Raw genomic sequence first — 20695 nt, forward strand, 5'->3', positions numbered from 1 at the left:
AGTTTTAATAATTGTAAACACGTTGACACTGCTTTTGTCCTGTTTTATTATCTCTGGTTTATTCTTTGACATATTCTATTTAAATAAATAAATAAAATATTTAGTAATAAATAAAATTTGCATAATGATTTAGCGTAAATTTGATGCCACACATCTAACGTTTCGCATTTTGCTGTGTGATTCTGCTGTAGGTACATTAATTTCATATTCTTTGATGCATTTCTCGGTTACATGGTTGAATTAAAGTGTAATTTAGAAAAAAGAGTCCAGTTTATGTTTGCGTTTAAATTGCCTTTGCACTGCGTATAAAAAGCCTTCATGCCGGACATGCAATGTTTAACTAATTTTATATATCTGTATACACTTCGTTTTTATTGGGATCTTCTGTTCCTTTCATATAGTTCTCAGTTACAATTTTTGCGTTAGCGCAACTAATTCTTAAAAAAATAAACAGGAGCGGCCGGCTAGTTGCTCCGCACTGTAAATGTAACTATGTATTTAAATTTAGTTTAGTTGGTTTCACTTGCATCAACTATTTAAAGCGTGTTTCAAAACTGGCTGTGAAATTAGCATAGTTTCCCGTTTCGTTTTCATTTTATATTGATTCTCATATCTCCTCCTCCCACATGTGTAATAGCCATCTGCTGTTAAGGTAAATTGAATTCTTTTGGTTTCGTCGCAAACAGCCTCCTCCTCCACCTCCTCCTCTAACTCCTCCACTTGGGTTGCCTATCCTCGCCTGCTGCATCTTCCACTTGCCTCCTAGAAGAGCTTCACCCGCCGCTTCAGCTCGTTGCGTCGCCACTGGGGAAGTCGGTAGAACTCCGACCTGGCGCACTGCAAGATGTGCTCGAACTCGATGTCCGACAGATGGCGCTGTGGTGATGCAGAGTTCATTAGCTTTCTGCTGGTTAGGATGCCTTGGAAACTTACCTCTAGATTACAGCGATCTACGTCCGAGGGCAGACGGTAGTTTGTGATTAGCAGTAGGTGATAGGGATAGATCTTGGCCGGCTCATGCACCAGCATCGAATGGGACATGTTGGGCAGACTGCGCCGGATGAGTCCGGCCTGCGGATAGTGGTAGGAGAGTGCTCCTGAGTAAGTGCTCGAGGCGGGCAGGTCGCCGCCCATCAGAGCTCGCCTATCGCCCTCGGTGATCGAGTCCACAGATGCTGCCGGAGAATCATATTATCATATCATATTATCCAAGAAATATTTAACTCACCCTCCGATTTGCCGCAGCTCAGATCTGTGCTGTGGGTCTTGTCGCCCAGTCCTCCATAAGAGAAGTCCTATTGTCGAAAAGGGCAGGGATTACTATGTGATTCAATCGTGTATGAGGACATGCAATAGTAAGAAACCAAAAACCAGTGCAAAGTTTTACAGGTGATGCCAACGGGCATCCAAACACAAGACAGGGACTCAAGGACTCTACGGCATAGCAACAACAAAAGCGGTCTTACAGTGGCACCATGCATCGTGGCCGCAGCGGATGTGGTGGAGCTGAATGTGTGGGAGCGAGGTGCTAGCCCGTATCCTGGCTTGGGCACATGGCGCAGCGCACTCACCACTGAGCAGATGTAGATGTGGATGTACATGTTGATGTTGGTGTTCGAGTGATGTTGATGTTCATGATGCAAATGTACGAGTTTCAGTTGGTTAAGTGTGGATGGGTGTTAGTTTGGGGGCATTTGTGGGTGGGTGTCAGGGCAACAATAGCATACACATAGATGTTTGGGGTAGCAGAGGGTGGGTGGGTTTGGGTGGTATTAGGACACACAATGAAGCAGCAGACCAACCAGTTGAGACATATGCGAAACAGTTGTTAGTTCATCCAGGTGAGCAACCCAGTGGCGGCATTGGAAAGTGAGAGAAAGACAAACATATACCGTCGTAACTATTTTGGGATTACATATAGGCGGATAGTTTCGAGTGGTAGAGGGTAAGCTACATAAGCTACATAACCGACAGCCCGCCACCAAGGATCTAATCTGATCGGATCGGATCGGATCTGATCTAATCTGATCTGAGCAACAGGCAGCACTTACGGAGCTGTAGCCATTGCGTATATAGGGCAGAGTCGTCGTTTTGAATCCGTATCCGGGCTTGGGCGGCGATCGGTAGGAATGTATGGCTATAAACGTAAGTGGGCTATATATAATATCGGTATCGAATCGCTGTTCGCCTGAAAATCTAAACTAGGACTATGCTCTCTAGAGGATTACCATTGTAGCTGGGCGCGTTTCCCAGCGATTTGCCAAGCGAGCCCCGGTAGCTGGTGGAGCGATCGAACATCTCGTCCTCGTAGAAGGGCTTCTGGTGGTCCAGATTGCGCGAGGGCGAGGCTCCAATAGGCGATTCGTATCTGTAATATCAAGATGGCATAGATTAGTATAGAATCTAATATCATTGATAACCAACTAGAACCTACAAGCAACTAAAATCTATTGAAGTATATCTGAAATGGTCTTGCATATTGCTCATGCCATCTTAAGTGATTGCTGTATAGAATCTAATATCATTGATAACCAACTAGAACCTACAAGCAACTAAAATCTATTGAAGTATATCTGAAATGGTCTTGCATATTGCTCATGCCATCTTAAGTGATTGCTATCTTATCGTTCTACATTTCAAAACAAATAATAATAGATTATGTCAAGAGCCAAGTGCATACCTCAACTTGTAGAGTGGCTCCTTGGAAGCGGAGGGCGTCCTGGAGGCGTTGCGCGGATCCAGGTTGTTCTGCTTCCACTTCCTGTACTTGGCGTGCTCCTTGAGGTCCTTGGCGATCGCCGAGCCGATGCCCGAGTTGAGCTTTTCCAGCTGCTCGGCTTCGCGTTGAAGGCGTCTTTTGTGTTGGGAAGAGACTTAATAGTATCGGAACATGCGCATCGGAAATACCACTACTCACTGCTGCTCCTCGCCATTCTTGACCTTGCCATTCTGCTTGCCATTCTCCACATTCTCGTCCTCGTCATCGGAGGCGGGCACGCCCTTGTAGGTATCACTGTACCGCCGCCGGCGCTCCGGATCTGTGTAGGGATACGGCGGAGCGGGGAAGTCATCCCGCTCGATCTTGGGCTGCTCACCTGGCGGCGGCTTCTTGGCGGCCGGATAGTGCGACAGCTCAATGGGCTCCTCGTTGTTCATGCCCGGACTCTTGGGACGCGGCGTCTCCGAGCGGATGGCGTCCACCAGGACCTTCATGGCGCTGCGTGTCCGCGAGTGGGGACGCGACGGCGGACGGCTTCCGGCCACGGATCCCGCATTGCTGGCGGTGGTCGCGTATGAGGAGGGCCGGTGGAAGTGCGGCGACAGCGGCGTCTTGTCATACGGATCGATCGGCTTGCGCAGATAGTGCGGCGCATCCGTCAGATAGCTGTAGGTGTAGATGCGCGAGATGTCCTCGGCATTGGGTCGCCCGTACTCCCGGAGTATCAGACCCGGACTCACCGTTCGATAGTGCTGCAAGACAAGTCGGATTAGTTCTTGGGCCTCTCTTGAAATGAGATGTACATGCAGTGCCGAGTGTTTTACTTTTGGGTTTTAGTATTTTCAAAAATGGGGGGCATATGAAATCATAAAGTAAAATACAAAAATCAAAAACAAACCTTGCGGCTAGAGGAATAAAGTGAACCATTAAAACTCGGTGTTCTGGAGCGGATGTACTGAAAACGAACGGAAAAATAAAAACGCAAGCTCAAAACAACTAAAATGCAAGTAACTGAAACTATAAAATCATAAGTGCTGTGTGTGTGGGTGCAAGGGGGTGGTAAAATAAAGATGGGTGATATTTCAGGGTCTACAAATGAATATAAATTTTGTGGAGGTCCAAAATATCACCCATTCTAGTATGAAATTTGCTTTTGAGTGAGTGTGCCTTTCGTGAATATTGCAGCATTCAAATTAGTTGCAAGCTCAGCAGCCTCTTTAAACTGGAGATTGTGTTGAATACTCGAGGAGTATCTCAGTAGCATCGGTCATCTTGTGGTGACCCGACTACCTACCATCTCGCTAAGGGCACTGGAGCTCATCCGGTCGCATTCAGTGTCTGTGAAGTTGCCATTGGAGGCACCGCCGACCACCGAGGTAGTGCCTCCGCCGCCGTTCAAGATAATGCCGGACTCCGAGGGACCGGGACCGCATCGCGGATGCCAGATGGCGCTGCCCTGCAGGTACATCTCCTCGCCGTCGCCAAAGGGATCGCCGCACTTTGTGCAGCGGGCACAGGTCGGATGGAAGTGGTGGTTGTCGCCCGCCTGGAGCACCTTGCCGCTGATGAAGCGGCTGCAGTAGGCGCACTTCACCCCGAATCCCTTCTGGTAGCACTTCTCGCAGTACGGCACCGCGTCCTTGCCCATGTACTCGCCATTGAGCACCGCCTGGCAGGCCTTGCACCGGAAACAGGACACATGCCACTGCCGGTCCAGCGCCACCAGGGCCTGGCCCTCCTTCAGCAGCTCGCCGCAGCCGGCACAGTCATTGGGATCGTAGTCCTCCTTCAGGTGCGCCTTGTGCGAGATCACCCCGCCGTGCTGCTGATGGGCGGTGGCCCTCGTTGGACTCTCCGCCGGAGGAGCTGGCGAGGAGACGCCACCGCTCGTCGCCTGGCGACTGGGCGACACTGGAGCTCCCGCGACGCACTGCTCGCAAAGCACCTCCTTTCCGGTGTTGGTCACCTGTGAGGACACATAGATGTGGGATTAGTATCTTATCACTTGATTAGTGGCGGCTGGAACTCACCTTGCTGCCCGACTTGAAGGGCTGCTTGCACTTGGAGCAGGTGAAGCACTTCTGGTGATAGGTCTTGCCCATGGTGCTGACCACCTCGCCCTCCACATACTGCTGGCAATTCGCGCACTTGGTGCCGTACAGCCGCTGGTAGTCCGGTATGCAGTAGTAGGCGTTGTCCTTTGTGAAGAATCCGCCGGTGGCCAGCGACTTCTTGCACTGGCAGCACTGGAAGCAGGCCTTGTGGAAGTGGTTGTCCGCCACGCGGAGCACCTCGCCGGAGCACTTTTTCGTGCACTTCGCACAGTAGATTTTTTGTTTACCTGTTTTCCAAGGAGAGGGGGGAGAAAATGAAGGGAGATCTGCGGTTAGTAGAGCCTGACAGTCGCCTGTTCTTTCACACAATTCATTCAATCAGTGCTATCGCCAGATTACGTATACGCAGTGTTGCGCTGATGTCATATGCATGTGATGCGATAATGCCCCCAACCTTGCCCCGTTTTACCGAGCTCAGTTCGAAGCTCCGTTCCCAATGTGCGAGGGTACATCGGTCTGGTCTTGTCTGTTTCTGTTTGTGGATGTTTTTGCACGGATATATGTATTAATATATACATCTTTATCTCTCGTATATTGTATATCGTATGTCGCGAGATTCGTTTCATGTGTGTTTCCCCTGTGTCACACTTGTGTGTCTAGGTAAGTACTTTTATTGACAGTCTCAACCAGGCCAACTGTTCTACACACCCCGACATGCCCGTAAGTCGTTCAGTTCTTATGCGTCGTGACTCATGGGCCTGGCAAGCCATTAATCTTATCATTGATAAGGCCAAGGGCAGATATTTTCCTTATATAAAGACAGCACACACACAACACACACACAACGTGACCATTAATGTACACAAGTGTGGAACAGGTTAAATAGATCTGACATGGAACCCCCGTTTTGCATATGTCCATGGGCATGTGTACATGTGTATATAGTGTGGGAAATGTCCCAGCCAACTGCAAGTAAGCAGCAAGGTAGAGATAACAAGCACTGCATTCATCAAGAATTACCAGGAATGCGAAGGGGGTCAAAACTGCAACCCTTTGAGAATCGCTGGAGGTAAAGCGACTCCTGGGGAGTCTTCCCAGCCGTATCTTATGTTTCACCTGGCCAGTTGTATAACCTGTTAAATCAATAAGCCGGCGAGACTCAAACATTTGCTATATGATAACTCGTATCTTTCTTTTATATTATTTGAAAGGCGATATATGTAATTAGCTGGTTCAGAAGCTCTATGTTCTCATTTAGGGAGTGCAGTTTGTAGGGGAACCCATATACCATAAGCCCATATTACATGCCAGCACACATGGATCTTATGAAGAACTTGGAACTTGGAGCTCGGAACCATGACGGCTGAACGCATCGAAACTAATTGCTGGCCATGACTGATGTGCTGATCTGTTCTGGCGGCTTTCTTCTCCTCCGCCGGAGGCAGTCGGCGGCAGAAGTCTGCGGTTGATTAAATAGACGGCGGAACATCCCAACCACATCCCAAGCAGGAATGGCTAAGAGCAGCCGCTTGCAGTGCATAATACAAGTATGGATAGTATAGATATATGTGCATATATATGGATAAATATGTATGTATATACATAAGAGCGACCGCATTATAGCGCGCTGTCTGAACATTTTACTCCATCTCACTGCTGTTTTTTCAGGCCTTTTGGATTCTTTGTTTTTCCACAGCTCAGTCTGCAGTTGTGGCCTCTTCGTTTTTGGGCTGTTTCCAAAATAGAAATTTTTGATAAGGTTTATGAGTGCCGTTTTAAAATAGTGACGTATGACTGCGCTATAATGGTATCAGCCATAATCGTGCACTAAATTGTTTATAGCATTCTCCTAATGTTTCTAATATTGGGAGAACTAATCAGAAAATTTGAATTTTGAGAACTAGAGTGTAAAGTTGCTTTCTAATCTCAGCAAAAAATGTATGAGCTTGATTTCAAAGTAGTTTTAAATGTGCCAAGTGATAAGAAGAAACATACAAATGATGTATAAATGATATATGTTCTTTCCACTGTTTATTTTGAATTTAAAACCAATACCACTTGATATACACGATCGCTTTGCCAAGCCAATCTACCAAGTTACCAACACAGCGAAATTGCGAATATAGTACATACACAAATTCAAGAATGAATATTTATTTGTGCGGTGACGCCACCGAAATTTTTCACAGTCGGCGGTCCAGTTGGAATGACAGACGACCTGATAATACAAACTCAGATACAGATACACCGGCTCAGCTACAGATACAGATACAGCTACAGATACGGGGACACATGTGTATTGTGTTCGACAGAGAGCGAGCGGGCTTTCGTCACCAACTTGGACTTCCGTCCCACAATTTGTTTAAAGTTCGTGTACGTGCCTGGCCAGTTTTAATTAATTTCATTATGTTTCGCTGACTGTCTGCCTTGTTTATTATGCAATCACACACATTTTTCCACAATTTGCATATTGATTTTGGCGTTTTGTTTATTGGCTTTTCAGCGCTTTTTCCCCGCCCCATTAGCGACCGCCCGTTAATTGACAAACAAAACCAGCGAAAATTACATTTTCATGCAACAGAGAGCCGGCAAAACGGCGACGGCAACGGCAACGGCGACTTTGCCTCATCCTCATCCAAGTTAGTACAATAAAAGTTTGAGCGCACATTTTCAGTGCTTTTTTTTATTGTAATTGCGCAGAGCGATTTTAGTGACGATGATGTCATATGGTATGGCAATGTGGAGCTGCGGAGTTGTGCGACTGCCAGTATTTGCCACAACAGTGGACCGCAAACAAACTGGTTGGGCTGCTCGCATTTGAAATACAAACAAACAATTCGAAAATTGGGTACGAAAACATATACTACTATACCCCAGAGTATATAATAAAAAACCCGTCCGGCTGCGGCTGCCAGGGGGCAAGTCCAAGGTTACAGTCGCACTCGCGAACCAGACCCCATCGATTCGATGTGGAGGGGTCAAGCTGCAGGGCAGCGAAAATATTTTAATTAATTTCAGCCGCGCCCAAAAAGCCACAACGACCCTAACCTTAAACGAGCAGATCGCAGCTAAACCTTAAAGCAAAAAGAGGGCAATAAACCTGCACGCAGAAAAACCTTTTGAAACTGCCGTGTATTGGAAAATGTTTATGTTTTCAATGTACTAGGAGAGCTCGCCGTGTTTCCAAAAAGAGAATTACATTACTGTATTATATTACATTTTATGTATTTTATGTGAGGAACATATCTTCTATACACCTAACGCATAAACATTATTTTTCCGGTGCACGGAAAATCGAATCGGAAAAGTGGCGTTAAATGAAGGCAAGCGGAGGGAGAAGCGACCTTCGTCACTAGCACGACATGCAGCACTCAGGCGGAGCAAGTGCGTCAAATCCTTGACTGACTGCGCGCAGGATAATGTCGAGGACAATGCAGGTCAAGGCGACGGGCGGAAGCAGGTGAAACGCCACTAAATGGCAGCTGGCTGACTGGCTGACTGGCTGCCTGGCTGGCAGACAATAAATAAGAACGAAAGCAAACATCGCTCTCTTGTGCATTCGCATTCCACGCCCACATTTCACCCACGACGAATGGTTCTGTTTGTACGCACAAACATTTCTAGTTTGGAAGAGCAACAACATAATATACACAAGCGATTCCGATTTGGCAAGGCAAATCAACAGTGGCGGCCACATAAATAGGAAGCATGCCTGTGTACCTAAGTGCCTTAGTCCCGAATGTAAACATTGATTTATTAAATACGTTCACGAGTGGAAAATTTATATTTGTTTGGCAAAACAACTTGTTTAGTAAATATTAAACACACTCTTCATTTTCAATGTATCTGCGATCTGTGGTTGGAATTTCTTGGCCGCTGGTGTTCACGCGTTGGTTTCTTTCACGAATTACGAATTACTCATCCAATTCAAAATGCTTGGCAAGTGTTTTTTTTTCGTTTTTTTATGCTGTGCTACCTGACGCACATGTACATGTATTTATATTTAAGCACACCAAAAGTTTAGAGTTTTCGGTGCTTCGGTCGATTTGAAAGTGCTTCCTGTATGCTTATTAGACGAAAAGTGAAAAGAGCACCCCACACACACACACACACACACACACACACACAAGCACAAGTGCAGCTGATGACGCTGCAGCTACGAAAATAGCATTCAATTAGACAACTGAAGGGGTGGGGGGCTGTTGAGGGGGAAAATAAGGAAATTGAGTGAAGGGGGAGGGGGATTGGAGCACGACACAAGAGGAGATGCCACTTTCTATGCAAGTGCTCTGACCTATATAACCCCGCCTGGGAAACGCCAACGAAACACCAATGGAACACCATGAGATGCACGGCGGAGACGAACAAATCAACGGCGAAATAAATGAGAAAAATTCCACTAAATGAATGAGGGGCTGGTGGGTGGCTAGTGGACGGGGATTGGGAACTTGGGGCTGGGGACTTGGGGCAATGGGGAATGGGACTCGTCGTTCGCCCCTTTCGCTTTCATTTGAGCACGGGCACAGCGGCATCGCAGTGAAACGAAAAAGGAAACCCAGTGGAAGTCAATGCTCTTGTCATGAGTTCATGTCGAGCAGTTGCTGCCGCCTTTGCCGGAGACGGAGATTCGGATGGCTATTGTTAAGCCTTTTGCGGCGGGCGACTCCACGTTATGGGGTCCACATCGACGACCACTTCCACGTCCACATCCACATACACAGCCATATCCATATCCACATCCCCATCCTCAACAAGTCCAAGTCAATTAGGCATTTTAGGCACGCATGCAACTACTTGTAGACGGGATGAATAATGCACTCGGAGAAATGGCCATTCCAGTAACCATTCCAGTAGTGCAAACATATTCCATCCAAAAAGGAATGTGTATTCCATACAGCCAAATGGTAGATTCGTTGCAATATGAGGAAAATATATTGTCAATCTAAATATAATATGTATATCCTAACATCATATGTATTTCACTACTATTTCGATTGTTTTAGTAATATTTGAGTAAGTCATGAAGTGATTTTTATCAATTTGAAATCGGCTAATTCCTCAAAAAATGAGCAAAAAGATGCAATGGATCTGCGAGGTAATAGTCGTAGCAATTCTTCTTTCCCACACAAAAACGAACCCCTTTTTTTTGGGGCAGTGTATGTATATGAACTCAATTAGGGCCACTAGCGGAGTAGCCAAGTAATTAATCATTGACAACACAAGTACAAGTCTCGAATAGCGGTATATGAAAGCCCTTTGCAGCGGCAACTCGAGAATGGAAGGCGGAAAATGTAGGAATCCGATGCCAAAAGGCAGGCCCATATTCCCATTCCCATTCCCATTCACATGCACATTCACATGCACATGCACATCGAACGGTTGGCAGGTTTACAGGTTTACGGGCTATTCGAGAGCGGCTCTCACGGCGGGACGCCCTAACGGTATCGTGTGTAATTGCAGTTGCACAAGCACTTTGAGGTTTATTCGGTCAGGTTTTCAGCTGCCTCCACCCCACCGATATCGCCCCGTTTCAGGCCGAAAAGCCAACAAAAAAACGTTAAGAAGTAAAAAGGTAAAGAAGCGAACACGAAACATGTTCTTACAACAACACTGACGTCATCCCAGCTGAGAAATTAAAATAGGGAGTGGACGTGGACTACAATCATATGCGAGTGGGGCCGTGTTGATGAGAGAGAGAGAGAGCGCGAGGGAGGAGATGGGCGATCCGACTCTCAGCTGGCCCGTATTGATTGATGATGACCCACCGGCAGTGGGTGAGGAAGGGGGACGGGAACCTGCGAGAGACCACCTGAGCTACTATCCCTCTCCCTCTGCCCCTCGCCCAGTGAACCACTCCTACGATACGATAAGGCCGATAATGCCATAATGCTGCTATCGCACCACCCACCACCCCCTTTCGATAACTTTGCGCAGACACACACACACCTCAATCAACGAGAGAGAGTATCTGTGTTTGTCGGCAGATAACTTACCCATGGCGAGATACTATATACTGCTGTGCTCTTCGCTTTTTCGCCTGCAAAACGGGGGAGGGAATCACGCACACTAGAACAGAGACACACACGAGGAAAGCACAAATACTCGCGCACAGGTCACCACTACTTCCTCTTCACTTCACTAACAAAATTTTTCTTCTGCTTAGATTTTTTCTATTTGTATCTTTCTCCGTATGCATTCGCAATCTGCGTAGCACGATTGTTAGACTATGAGCGTGTGTGAGTCTGGATGGGAGTGTGGTTAATAATGCGTTCGCAGCTCAAATGACGAAAGTGCGATTTGCGTTTGGTGTGGTCTCGCAATTTCAATTTGCCGACAAAGATCACAGCGGAAAATGGTAGCCTTTTTGAAATGCCTAAAAAGTCAGATTCTCAAATCGGAGCTGCGACCAGCAAAAAAACACCGCACCGCACCAGCAACGAAACCGAAACCGACGGCAGCAAAAAGACGACTAAGTATCTGAGAGATGTGGTTCGGACGATAACGATTACATGCTAGAGTTGTGCAGTTCGAAATCGAACTGGCTCGATAACTCGCCTTAGGGATCTGCTGTTTAAGAGAAAATCAAATTACAAAGAGCATTAATTTCGCACTGTGAATTCTCATTCTCGCGAAAAAAAAGGAAAAAAATAGCGCGAAGTGTGATGAACTTGGATATAATTGGAGAGGTGGGAGACTCGGCTATGAAGAGCATGTCATGTTAGCGATGACACCGTTCGTGCCGCAGTACCGTTAAATGCTGCTATAAATTTGGTATTCTATAAAAATATAAATAGGCAATTACATAAATGAATATGATTATAAAATAAAACATGTAAATTTAAATATAAAGAAATATCTACTAGTATAACTAGTTTGAGTAATGAAATTGAAAAATCTGTACTTATTAAAATAAATTCTAATTGATTTCGTTTCCGTTTAAATCTTTACTTAAAACTTTTATTTAAATAAGTGATTTCTTTTTTATGCGTTTTGCGTGTACATTTGCACAATAAGCTTTCTTAGAAGGTAATAATAATAATAATAATAATTGTAATAACATTACTAACAAAAATAATAATGAGATAAAATTCCATTTATAATACAGTTAGAATAAAATTCATTATGTTATTGGCCCTTTGTTCAACTGTCTAGAACCATAGGATTTCTATATATATGTTATATAATTATATATATATTATATTTGTAGGCATGAATGTATAATGATTCATAATAATTCCAAAAAGTGTTTTAAAAACTATCAATAAACATTTCAATGACGCTTTCATATTCACCCGCAGCATAATTATGTTGTGTGTTCGCCACCCAATTAAAATTTAATAGTACATTGAGATTTGCAATATTTTAAGCCCGGAGTTTAGGGTATTCGTGGGTATTCACATTAACTACCGCGTACATAGGTGTACAAATTCCACCGCTTAAATCCTCATCTGCCTTTCGTACACGTAATCATTTAATGGATTGTTTCACATACGAGTGTAATTAGATCTACCAGTGTAGTGTATAGCTTCAATTTCTTTTACTATGTGGTCTACATTGCCTCGACGACCCAGTGTGAATAAATTTGACTAAAATCAACGAACGTTGAATTGGGAACGGATATGATATACATACGTCGATCAATCTATTTTCGTACTTTGCTGCTTAACCTTTAGTTTGCTTTCAATTTAGTTCCAACTACAACTTTCAACTGCTTGTATATATGCATATATATTCTCTATAGTTTTCCTTTAGCTAACTGCGAGTGCAAGAGTGTAGGATCTGCACTTGTTATTCCTGTCTCAAAATCTGCTAACAATCGCCAAAAGTACAAAATAAGGATATTGAATTCTATGCACAGCTATCTAATCTGAAGCTGGGTGACGGATCTGCCGCATCTACTCCTCATCCGAGTCGCCATCACTGGAGTAGTGTGTGATTTGGGGGCGACGAATGAAAGGCGCCGTTATCACTTGTCTGCGAGCAAGTTCACAGGGTTAGTTAGTATGTCTGGAAGGAGAGCAAGTCATACTTACGCAATGCGGCGGTAGTGATTCAGCCACTCCTCCAGCATCTGGGCGACCAGCAAGGGACGCTTGCTTAGCTTTTGTTGCGCCACCAGCAGGCCGCCATCAGTCACGCACACGTCCAGCCATTGACGCATCATCGACTCCTCGTTGCCAACCTTCAAGTAGGGAACGGAAATGTCTCTGCTCACAATGTTCCATATGATATTTAAATAAACTCTCACCTCCGATTGTGTAAGGAAATGTATGGGCAAAAGTTTCAGCTCGCAGTCCATAAGTGGGAGGTAGGTTACGTCCTCCACATCGTCACGCCGCCCATCGATGCGAGTGAATGGCTCCATGGGTACCAGGGCGCAGAAATGGCCGCGTGTGTAGCCCAGTGCTATCGGTGACTTTGTGCAAAAGTTTTGATCCCAGAACAAAGGCAAGTAGACACCTAAAAACAAGCCAATTTAATTGATGCAAATCAGGGAAGTTGAAAAACAATAGCTACCTTCAAAACGCGCATATCCAATGTCCTCGCCACGAAAACTCTTGACGTACTTTACGCCGTACACGATGATCGGTCGCCGAAGGATGTGCGCCAGCGCAAAGATGTGCAGTTGCTCCAGCGACGAGCCGGGCTGGCTGGCCAATGACAGTAGTGTACTCCAGTCCTCCTCGAACTGGGAGTCCTCCAGCGTAAAGTGCAGCATCGAAGCTTGCAGCATCTCGTACTCTTTCCAGCGAGTAAAGAAACTACAATAAAATACGAGTAATTTTAAAAACTGACGATATTTCAAACAAAAGCGTTTAACTTACACGTGTCCGCACTGGTGCAGTGTGTCGGCGAGTGCCCGCCTCAGGATATTGTCACGATCGAAGACGCCCCAGGTGGCTTGCATGGCCGAATCCAGCAGGCAGTCGCCCGCACTGCGGTTCCACAGGACGAACATCCGAGAGCTGAGGCGAGCAGTGATCTCCAGCGACCAATTCAAGGCCGGCGGTGGCGTCTCCAGTTGTTTCTGCGCGTCGCGGTCGAGCAGCTCGTCGTAAAGCTGCTCCTGTATGGGGATCGGCAGCTCCTCAATCTCGGCGGGGAGGGCGAAGGTGGCGTGCTTTTGCACATAGTGGCAGGGGAGTCCGGACTTGCGCAAGCGCAGGGTATTGGCAAAGTGGCGTCGAATGTCGGCTGCCAAGTCGGGAGCCACGTAGGACGGCACGCGCTTGATGCCCGGCCCCGAACCGGAGATCTGGGCCAGCAGCATCGGCAGCATCTCCTCGCGATGAAAACGAATGGCCAGATGAATCAGGGTGTGGCCGACGTCGAAGGCCGAGTTGCGGTTGAGGGCGGCAATCTCGGTGCTGGTCAACGAACGGGCTGGATTGCCACCGCAGGAGAGGTACGCCTCCACAGCGCTGTAGTTGTTCTCCACGACGCCCAGGCAGGCGTTCAGCCACTGCCAGTCCACCTGTCGTCGGATTTGACGCTGGCGGCGCTCCTGCCGCTCTTGCAGCGTATCACAGTTGTTGATGGTTTCCGAGGAACCTGGAGAAAGATTATCCATTAGCCATACCCAGAGAAATCACATTATAAACTCTTACCCAGTTGGTAGATGTGCTTCTTATTGAACGAGTTATTGACGCTGACGGTATCCACGTTTGGCTGCTGCGGTTGCTGCTGCGGTTGCTGCTGATTCTCCTCCTGGCTGTTTAGGCTGGATGAGGCGTGCAAGTCGCTCTGCGACCCACTAATCTCCCGCTCCCTCGTCTTGCCGCACATGGAGCACTTGATGCTCCGCGGCCAGTTTTCGTAAGTGCACGACTAAGAAAAATGCTAGCTTTGAATACAACTGGGGGGATTAGTTGGTCTATGGGCACATACGTTACACGCCCACTTGGCCACATAGCACTGCTTCTGCTGCTGCGGCGGGACGGCGGCGGAGGATGAGGATTCCCGATGTTGCTGCGGCTGCAGCTGAAGCTGCATCTGCTGCTGATGGACAGGCTGACGGTGCTGGGACTGCGACTGGTTGTGGGATGCATTGGCGAGATTGTTCAGATGCGTGGCATCGTCGATGCCAGGACTAAGGCTCAAGCGATTGGAGGCCGTGGCTCCGATGAGCTGACCTGGCTTATGGGCCAGGTTTTCCTCCGACCCGCTGATGCGAAGGGCTTGCAGTGCCTCCCCTGCACGATCCGCATCTGCCTCGTTATCCATGTCCTGGTTGCCACGCTCTATGGCCTCGCCGCCGCGCTTCGTGCAGCACTGGACGCACCGCAAGCTGCGCGGCCAGTTGAGATAGGTGCACACCTTGCAGGGCCACTTTTCGCTGTCCGCCACGTTGCTCTGCCGTGCCTGGCTCTGCGGCTGGAGCGAGTAGCACGTGGACGAGGGTGTGGGCGACATTACGGCCACTTCCACAGCAGCCGCCTCCTCCGCAACGGTGCAGCTTTCCTGGGCTGGACTCAGACTGCAAGAGAGTGTGTTATTAGCAATTATTAGCAATTGTGGTTCACAGATTGACTCGGTTGTCTCACCGGAAGATGTCCTCGTTGAGCAGCGGCTTGGACGCCTGGCACATGGTGCATTTCAGCGAGGATGGGTAGTTCTCGTAGGTGCAAATTTCACATTTCCATTTCTGCGCATCGTCTTTGGTATCGCACATCGTTTTGTGCGCGGAGCCGGCCAATGCAGTTGATCTGCCAATGATAAGGGATCATACGTTGAATTTATGATATAGGATATACGTTTCTCGCCCAGTGAGGGGATCCCATAAAATGCTTGCAAGTGCTTTTGCTTTCGCTACTCAAATCCACCTGTCTGCCTTTTTCACTTCAAAATTCTTGAATTTCTGAACACCATTCAGCCTTAGATAATCACTATAGTTGAAGTTGGTAGAAGATGTAAAGAGTTTGATCAATAATGTATAGCTATGTATGTTGATTTTGGTCGGAAAAGAAATGTGAGCTGATGCGATGTTGCCATCAAAAGATAAAGATTATCTGAAAACTAATATTGGATTTATAAGTACGCAGGCAAATTTACAATTTGGAGGACATTTCAATTTACCTTGACTTATTTCGCAAAGTATAAAGACTCAATCACTAAGTTGTTGTGTGTCAACGAAAGAAATCTATCTACCAGCGAAACTTCTAAGCAACTATTCCATGAAGGGTGTCTCCATCTTCGGTGGGCGAATCCGCCACTTCCGACTCGTTAATAAGGTCAGACAACGGTTAGCAAGGCAGAAGCCGTGTCCTTGACCCTGAGACATAATTCGCAGATACATCCACGGATATGTACTTCTGCCTTGGCTCCGTTTCCATTTCCCCCACTGGCGTCACAGTCAGCCTTCGGGTTCTCGGTCCCTGGGATTGCATTGGAATGGATTGGATGGCATGGCATGGGATTGGGATGGTATGGGATTGGATAGGGCCTGGTATGGGTAGTGGTGGTGATGGTAGTGGTGCTGGGTGCTACTGCTGGGTCGCTTGCAATTGTTTGTTGCCATTATAATTCGCTTGTGTGTATGTATGGCATGTGTCGCGTGCGATATACGTATGCATGCACGTATGTACACTGGTATGTCAGTTTTCGCGCTAGTTTCTTATTGGGATTCGCCCCGTGCCATCCCATCCCATCCATCCCACAAACGTCCCCCCGCCACCCCCTCACTTCGACGTCTTCCACACAGTACCTGGCGCAGAAAATCGCAAGGCCTTTTGCAGCAGTCCCAGAAAACGCGACTGCGACTGCGACCACGACTATGACTACGACTACGACTACGACTACGACCACGACAGCGATTCGCTTCGATTTGATTTGATTCGAATCGAGTCGAGTCGATTTAAATATATAACAATCACAATATAGGGCCCGCGAGTATAGCTATAGTGGCTATAAGGTCTATTTGCTATTAGCGCCGTCGGCCACCCGCGCCCGCAGCAGCGACACTATATCGACGTCGAACCAATATTGCCAGTAATGAGCGCTGGCAGCAGGCAGGAAAATCACAATCACAATTACAAAACAAAGGCGATGTGAAAACTTTCACTCGATTTTCAGTTTGGGGGATTTTTCTTTCTTGCTTTCCTGCTTAATTTTCAGCTGTGCTCGCTTAAGGGGCGCGAAACGAAACTGCCCGCACACACTCACGGCGACAGACACACGCACGGCGGATCGTAGTGCAAGGAATTTGGAATTTGGATTATTTGGAAACAGCTAATTATTTATTTTTTACATTATTGCGAGGCCAATCATCTGGTTCTCTGTCCGCCTATCGACAACTATCGGTTCTCCGTCCCTGGCGCGCAGTGTTGGGAAATGTCTCGGTTTGCTGGTGTGCGACGAGTTTACCCTCACCCCAGCCAAGATTCACACCTATGCACTGCTATTTTTTGACATGTTTTTGAGAGCGAGCTATGGTCATACTAGTGAATAACATGGCGGGAGCTGTACACGAATTTCATTTGGTAAACAAATTGTATTTATAAAATGGTAAGAACACGGCCGGTGCCGTGTGCTAAGTCGCCTGATGTAAGCACCGCAACAAAACGCGCACCAGGGCGTCCCAAGAAACTGTCGATCGAATCTATATTGATCACAACGATACGCAAACCCGGGCGTCCAAAAAAACTGCCTATCGGAGCTGATTTAACCACAACGAAGCGAACACCCGGACGTCCTAAGAAACTGGAGATCGGAGCTGATTTGACCACAACAAAACGCTTACCCGGACGTCCTAAGAAACTGGAGATCGGAGCTTATTTGTCCACAACAAAACGCTCACCCGGACGTCCCATGAAACTATCAAACGAAGATATTGTGACTGCCTTAACCGAGCCGGAGTGTCGCATAAGAAAATGCGTGGTAAGATTAAAACGCTGTAAGGTACAAAAGGGTGGCGCACCCGAATATTCTGGAAATGATGCGCCTGATGGGGATGCTAGCACTTTTGAACCGGCTCGCAACTCGACGATGTACGTTCCTCCGAAGGTACAGAAATCCACGATACCCCCAGTTATCAAGAAGAAGGTGCCAGGTAAGAAGTTCTCACCAGCCGAATGAGACAGTTATTGAAGATCACAAGTACTTGCAGGTCCCAAAACATCACCATGTCGACAAGGCATAGAGAGTACGAGCCCTAGTGGACCAGCAGCAAAGACGTCGCCCAAAAAACCATCTCGCTTCTTTCACAGAGATCAGGCTTCAGCCAGAACACGATCATCGGTGACCCGCAACGTTTTCGAGTTTCTCTCGCAGTCCCAGAGCGATGATGAAAATGACAGGGCGGATCCCGCGGCAGACATTATTAAGCGGATGGTTAAAGCTGGAAAGGCCTGCGTTATGGTGAGGTCAACCAAAAACGGCAAAACAAGAGCCAAGAGAACTGCGAAGAAGGTCCGCCCTGTAGGTAAGCGAAGACAGATTTCGACAAAAGATATGGAGCCCGAGCCAGTAAAGGTTGCCTCCAAGCCCATAGAACCGCGCCTTCAAAAGCCATCACGCGCTTTGTCGACCATTTTCGAGCCCGAGGAAGATTCTAGCAACGATTCTGAGCCGGGGTACGTGCAGCCCATGGAAGTGCCTGTCCAGGTGCATGTCGAGTCGAGCACTTCCAAGCAAGCGCACGACGGAGCCTACAGTAATTTGGCCCGATCTGTAATGCTTAATCAGACTCAGGCGCTAAATTCACTGACATCCCCAGACAGACGTCGAGAGCTTATTAACAAGGCACGACAGTTGGTTAGCACGCCGCTGAATCGCAAGGCTCCTCCGGTGGCAGAAGTTAGTGCTTCCACCGCTGCATTATCGCCTATTGTCCGCCAGTCTTCCAATGCAGTTAGCACGGCAGGAGGGGCATCCCCCTGGCGCGTTTCCGACGAGTCCCCATTGCCAAATACGTTCATGTTTGGTTTCAACACCTCCCAGATGCCGTCGTACTCCAGTGATCCCGTGCAGAGGCGGCATGTCTATGTGCCAGATGTACCAGCAGAGCAATCGGAGAACATCCCTCATGAGGAATCCACTTGTCCGCCTTTGCACGAGCAAAGTCATGACTCAAATGCAAACGACTCAAATGAGGAGAACCAGCCCCCTCCCACAATTAACACATCAGTGTCGATCAATGACCGGGAAAACGCAGAGAATGCGGAGAACTTTGTGCACCTGCCGAATCCTCGGAGAACGCTGCAGAAACGGACGCCTTTTAAGGATATTAACATTCTAGAAGTAGTGACGCTGCCGCCTTGGAAGAAGAATGTGCCAGCCACTATTTCAAAAGAAATCACTCCTACGAGGGTGTCCGCTCATCCAATTGCGACTTCATCACCAGCGCCGCGCAGTCAAACGCGAGTGAATCTCTTTGGTTTTGACGAAGCTTTGGCATGTGAAGATTTACCTAGAAAAACAACTACTCCCTTAAAAGGTATTTCTCCCACAAGTGTGTCCTTTAACCGAGAAGTGACTCCTGCTTTAGCTAATCGTAGTCAAGCGGATATAAATACTTCCGGATGTCACGAAATATTGTCCTGTGAAAATATGCCTGAAGAGAGTACGAAGACACGAAAGTCACCTTCACGAAATCTCTTTGGATTCGATGAGTTTATCACCGAAAGCGAAGATGCGCCAGCCAATTCCAACGCGTTGAGTCAAAACGTGAGTCTGCATGATAAGCTGCATCGCCTGGCAGAGCTGCGACCCAGAGATGGGGAGCTTCCACAAGTATCATCCACCCCGAATCATTCCGATTATCTTGGGGTGCATTCGAAGCAAATGGATATCAGAGACGTGTTTTGCTCCACTATGATTGCGCTGCCCCCAGCGGTAAAACGGAAAGCTGCTGCACTGGCTGCGCGGGAATCGATAGGATTGTTTAGGGTTGACCAGGACGAGCCGGAGCAATCATTTGCCGAAAAGGTACGAATTATTTATAAGGAAGCTCCGGCTAAGCGTTGGGTAAGCGTCGACACTGTAAACAGTGAGTGTAGACACTGACCTTTTAGCGCTAGATTAACTTAAAACTGAGACGTTAACGTTTTAGTTGAGCAAACAGGGCCGCAAAGATTTAAGCTTATCTTTGAACGGTAGTAAGCCGCTCGCACAAAATAAATTTAAGTCGTAAGTCTGTAGTTTTATGGTTACACATTCGAAATGCATTATTTTGACAAACAGTGCCTAATTGCTTTACAAATTCCACCTTTTCTAGCAACCTAGACGAACTTATGTTAAGGAGCGACCGCAGCGTAAGCGGAAGAAGCGAGTGCAGATATTGTACATCGAGAGTGACAGTGAGGACGAGAACGAGCAGGACTCGCACGACAAAAGCTTAGATTCTCCGCAGAAGAAGCAGCAACGCGCTAAACGCCCACGCAGAGACATCGAGCATGAGGCTAAGTTGCAGCAGTTTGTCACCAGTTTTAACAAGCAATGTGAGGAAGTGGAAAAGTTCCCAGTGATCATTGAATAATCGCATTGCCTGTTTATTATTATCATTTTTTTGTGTTCTGATAAGGGGAAGTAGTCTTTTTTATTTTAATGTGATTTCGTTTTTATGTATTATGTGTGGTAACTTATTATTTTATGTGGAAATATAGGAAAATTGCGTTTCCTCGAATATGTATGAGGACAACAGTCTAAAACGTGTCGCCGTATAAATTAACTAATCAAGTGTCCGCAATGCACTTAATGCAATCCTAGTTTTAACTACGCATGTATTTTTACTATCAAAAGCTTGGATTATGTACAGCTTTGAAGTTTTTGTATTATGCTCTATAATTATATACTAAATTAAAAAAATGAAAAACCTAAAAAATTATAATTCGTCGTGTTTCTTTGCCAATTGCATTATTTGTGAGTCCAAACTCTCAAATAAAAAGGGGGAAATTAGTTAGTCACGCCCAATTCGCTCCAAATA

General features: G+C 46.9%; 3 protein-coding genes and 1 non-coding gene across 9 annotated transcripts; 2 read left to right on the top strand and 2 right to left on the bottom strand.

The window, feature by feature from the left end:
• Window positions 1-28: 28 nt before the first annotated feature.
• Window positions 29-11245, bottom strand: LOC120450851 (actin-binding LIM protein 2). 3 transcript variants are annotated; one of them, XM_039634063.2, is made up of 11 exons: window positions 10767-11245; window positions 4750-5060; window positions 4014-4685; window positions 3618-3674; window positions 2918-3471; window positions 2681-2854; window positions 2229-2368; window positions 2052-2137; window positions 1229-1295; window positions 934-1175; window positions 29-876 (listed from the first exon to the last, which is right to left on the bottom strand). In XM_039634063.2, exons 1-11 carry the CDS (start codon window positions 10768-10770, stop codon window positions 763-765), a joined length of 2421 nt encoding a protein of 806 aa, XP_039489997.1. In that variant the 5' UTR covers window positions 10771-11245; the 3' UTR covers window positions 29-762. The 3 variants fall into 3 exon arrangements, with proteins under 3 accessions (XP_039489997.1, XP_039489995.1, XP_039489996.1); XM_039634061.2 differs by lacking the exon at window positions 10767-11245 and adding an exon at window positions 5243-5431; XM_039634062.2 differs by lacking the exons at window positions 3618-3674; window positions 10767-11245 and adding an exon at window positions 5243-5430.
• A 1237-nt stretch (window positions 11246-12482) lies between these two features.
• Window positions 12483-17059, bottom strand: LOC120454431 (ubiquitin thioesterase trabid). Of its 3 annotated transcripts, none has more exons than XM_039639723.2 (9): window positions 16936-17059; window positions 15318-15479; window positions 14662-15250; window positions 14382-14601; window positions 13599-14325; window positions 13291-13535; window positions 13022-13233; window positions 12807-12955; window positions 12483-12747 (listed from the first exon to the last, which is right to left on the bottom strand). In XM_039639723.2, the coding sequence occupies exons 2-9, from the start codon at window positions 15443-15445 to the stop codon at window positions 12669-12671; spliced, it is 2349 nt and encodes a 782-aa protein (XP_039495657.1). In that variant the 5' UTR covers window positions 15446-15479; window positions 16936-17059; the 3' UTR covers window positions 12483-12668. The 3 variants fall into 3 exon arrangements, with proteins under 3 accessions (XP_039495657.1, XP_039495656.1, XP_039495659.1); XM_039639722.2 differs by having other exon boundaries at window positions 16478-17038; XM_039639725.2 differs by lacking the exon at window positions 16936-17059 and adding an exon at window positions 15597-15799.
• Window positions 17060-17110: 51 nt separating this feature from the next.
• Window positions 17111-20599, top strand: LOC120454429 (protein dalmatian). Of its 2 annotated transcripts, none has more exons than XM_039639719.2 (3): window positions 17111-17821; window positions 17879-19698; window positions 19988-20599. In XM_039639719.2, the coding sequence occupies exons 1-3, from the start codon at window positions 17275-17277 to the stop codon at window positions 20246-20248; spliced, it is 2628 nt and encodes an 875-aa protein (XP_039495653.1). In that variant the 5' UTR covers window positions 17111-17274; the 3' UTR covers window positions 20249-20599. The 2 variants fall into 2 exon arrangements, with proteins under 2 accessions (XP_039495653.1, XP_039495654.1); XM_039639720.2 differs by lacking the exon at window positions 19988-20599 and adding an exon at window positions 19791-19829 and having other exon boundaries at window positions 17879-19737.
• On the top strand, window positions 19728-19886 carry LOC120454732. Its single transcript, XR_005616664.1, has one exon.
• Window positions 20600-20695: the final 96 nt, after the last annotated feature.

Source organism: Drosophila santomea, chromosome 3R (genome assembly GCF_016746245.2).
Source record: "Drosophila santomea strain STO CAGO 1482 chromosome 3R, Prin_Dsan_1.1, whole genome shotgun sequence".
Taxonomy (NCBI): domain Eukaryota; kingdom Metazoa; phylum Arthropoda; class Insecta; order Diptera; family Drosophilidae; genus Drosophila; species Drosophila santomea.

Excerpts from the sequence above, each read along its gene's own strand:
- LOC120454431 (XM_039639723.2), bottom strand. The coding sequence starts at position 15,445 with ATGTGCGATACCAAAGACGATGCGCAGAAATGGAAATGTGAAATTTGC. Across the intron at positions 13,536-13,598 it reads CTGCACCAGTGCGGACACGT|TTTCTTTACTCGCTGGAAAG; the intron begins GTAAGTTAAACG and ends ATTTTATTGTAG. Across the intron at positions 13,234-13,290 it reads TGGATATGCGCGTTTTGAAG|GTGTCTACTTGCCTTTGTTC; the intron begins GTAGCTATTGTT and ends GCTTGTTTTTAG.
- LOC120454429 (XM_039639719.2), top strand. The coding sequence starts at position 17,275 with ATGGTAAGAACACGGCCGGTGCCGTGTGCTAAGTCGCCTGATGTAAGC. Across the intron at positions 17,822-17,878 it reads TATCAAGAAGAAGGTGCCAG|GTCCCAAAACATCACCATGT; the intron begins GTAAGAAGTTCT and ends AAGTACTTGCAG. Across the intron at positions 19,699-19,987 it reads AGCAATCATTTGCCGAAAAG|CAACCTAGACGAACTTATGT; the intron begins GTACGAATTATT and ends CACCTTTTCTAG.
- LOC120450851 (XM_039634061.2), bottom strand. The coding sequence starts at position 5,399 with ATGAAACGAATCTCGCGACATACGATATACAATATACGAGAGATAAAG. Across the intron at positions 3,675-4,013 it reads CCAGTGCCCTTAGCGAGATG|TACATCCGCTCCAGAACACC; the intron begins GTAGGTAGTCGG and ends GTTCGTTTTCAG. Across the intron at positions 2,369-2,680 it reads GAGCCACTCTACAAGTTGAG|ATACGAATCGCCTATTGGAG; the intron begins GTATGCACTTGG and ends TTGATATTACAG.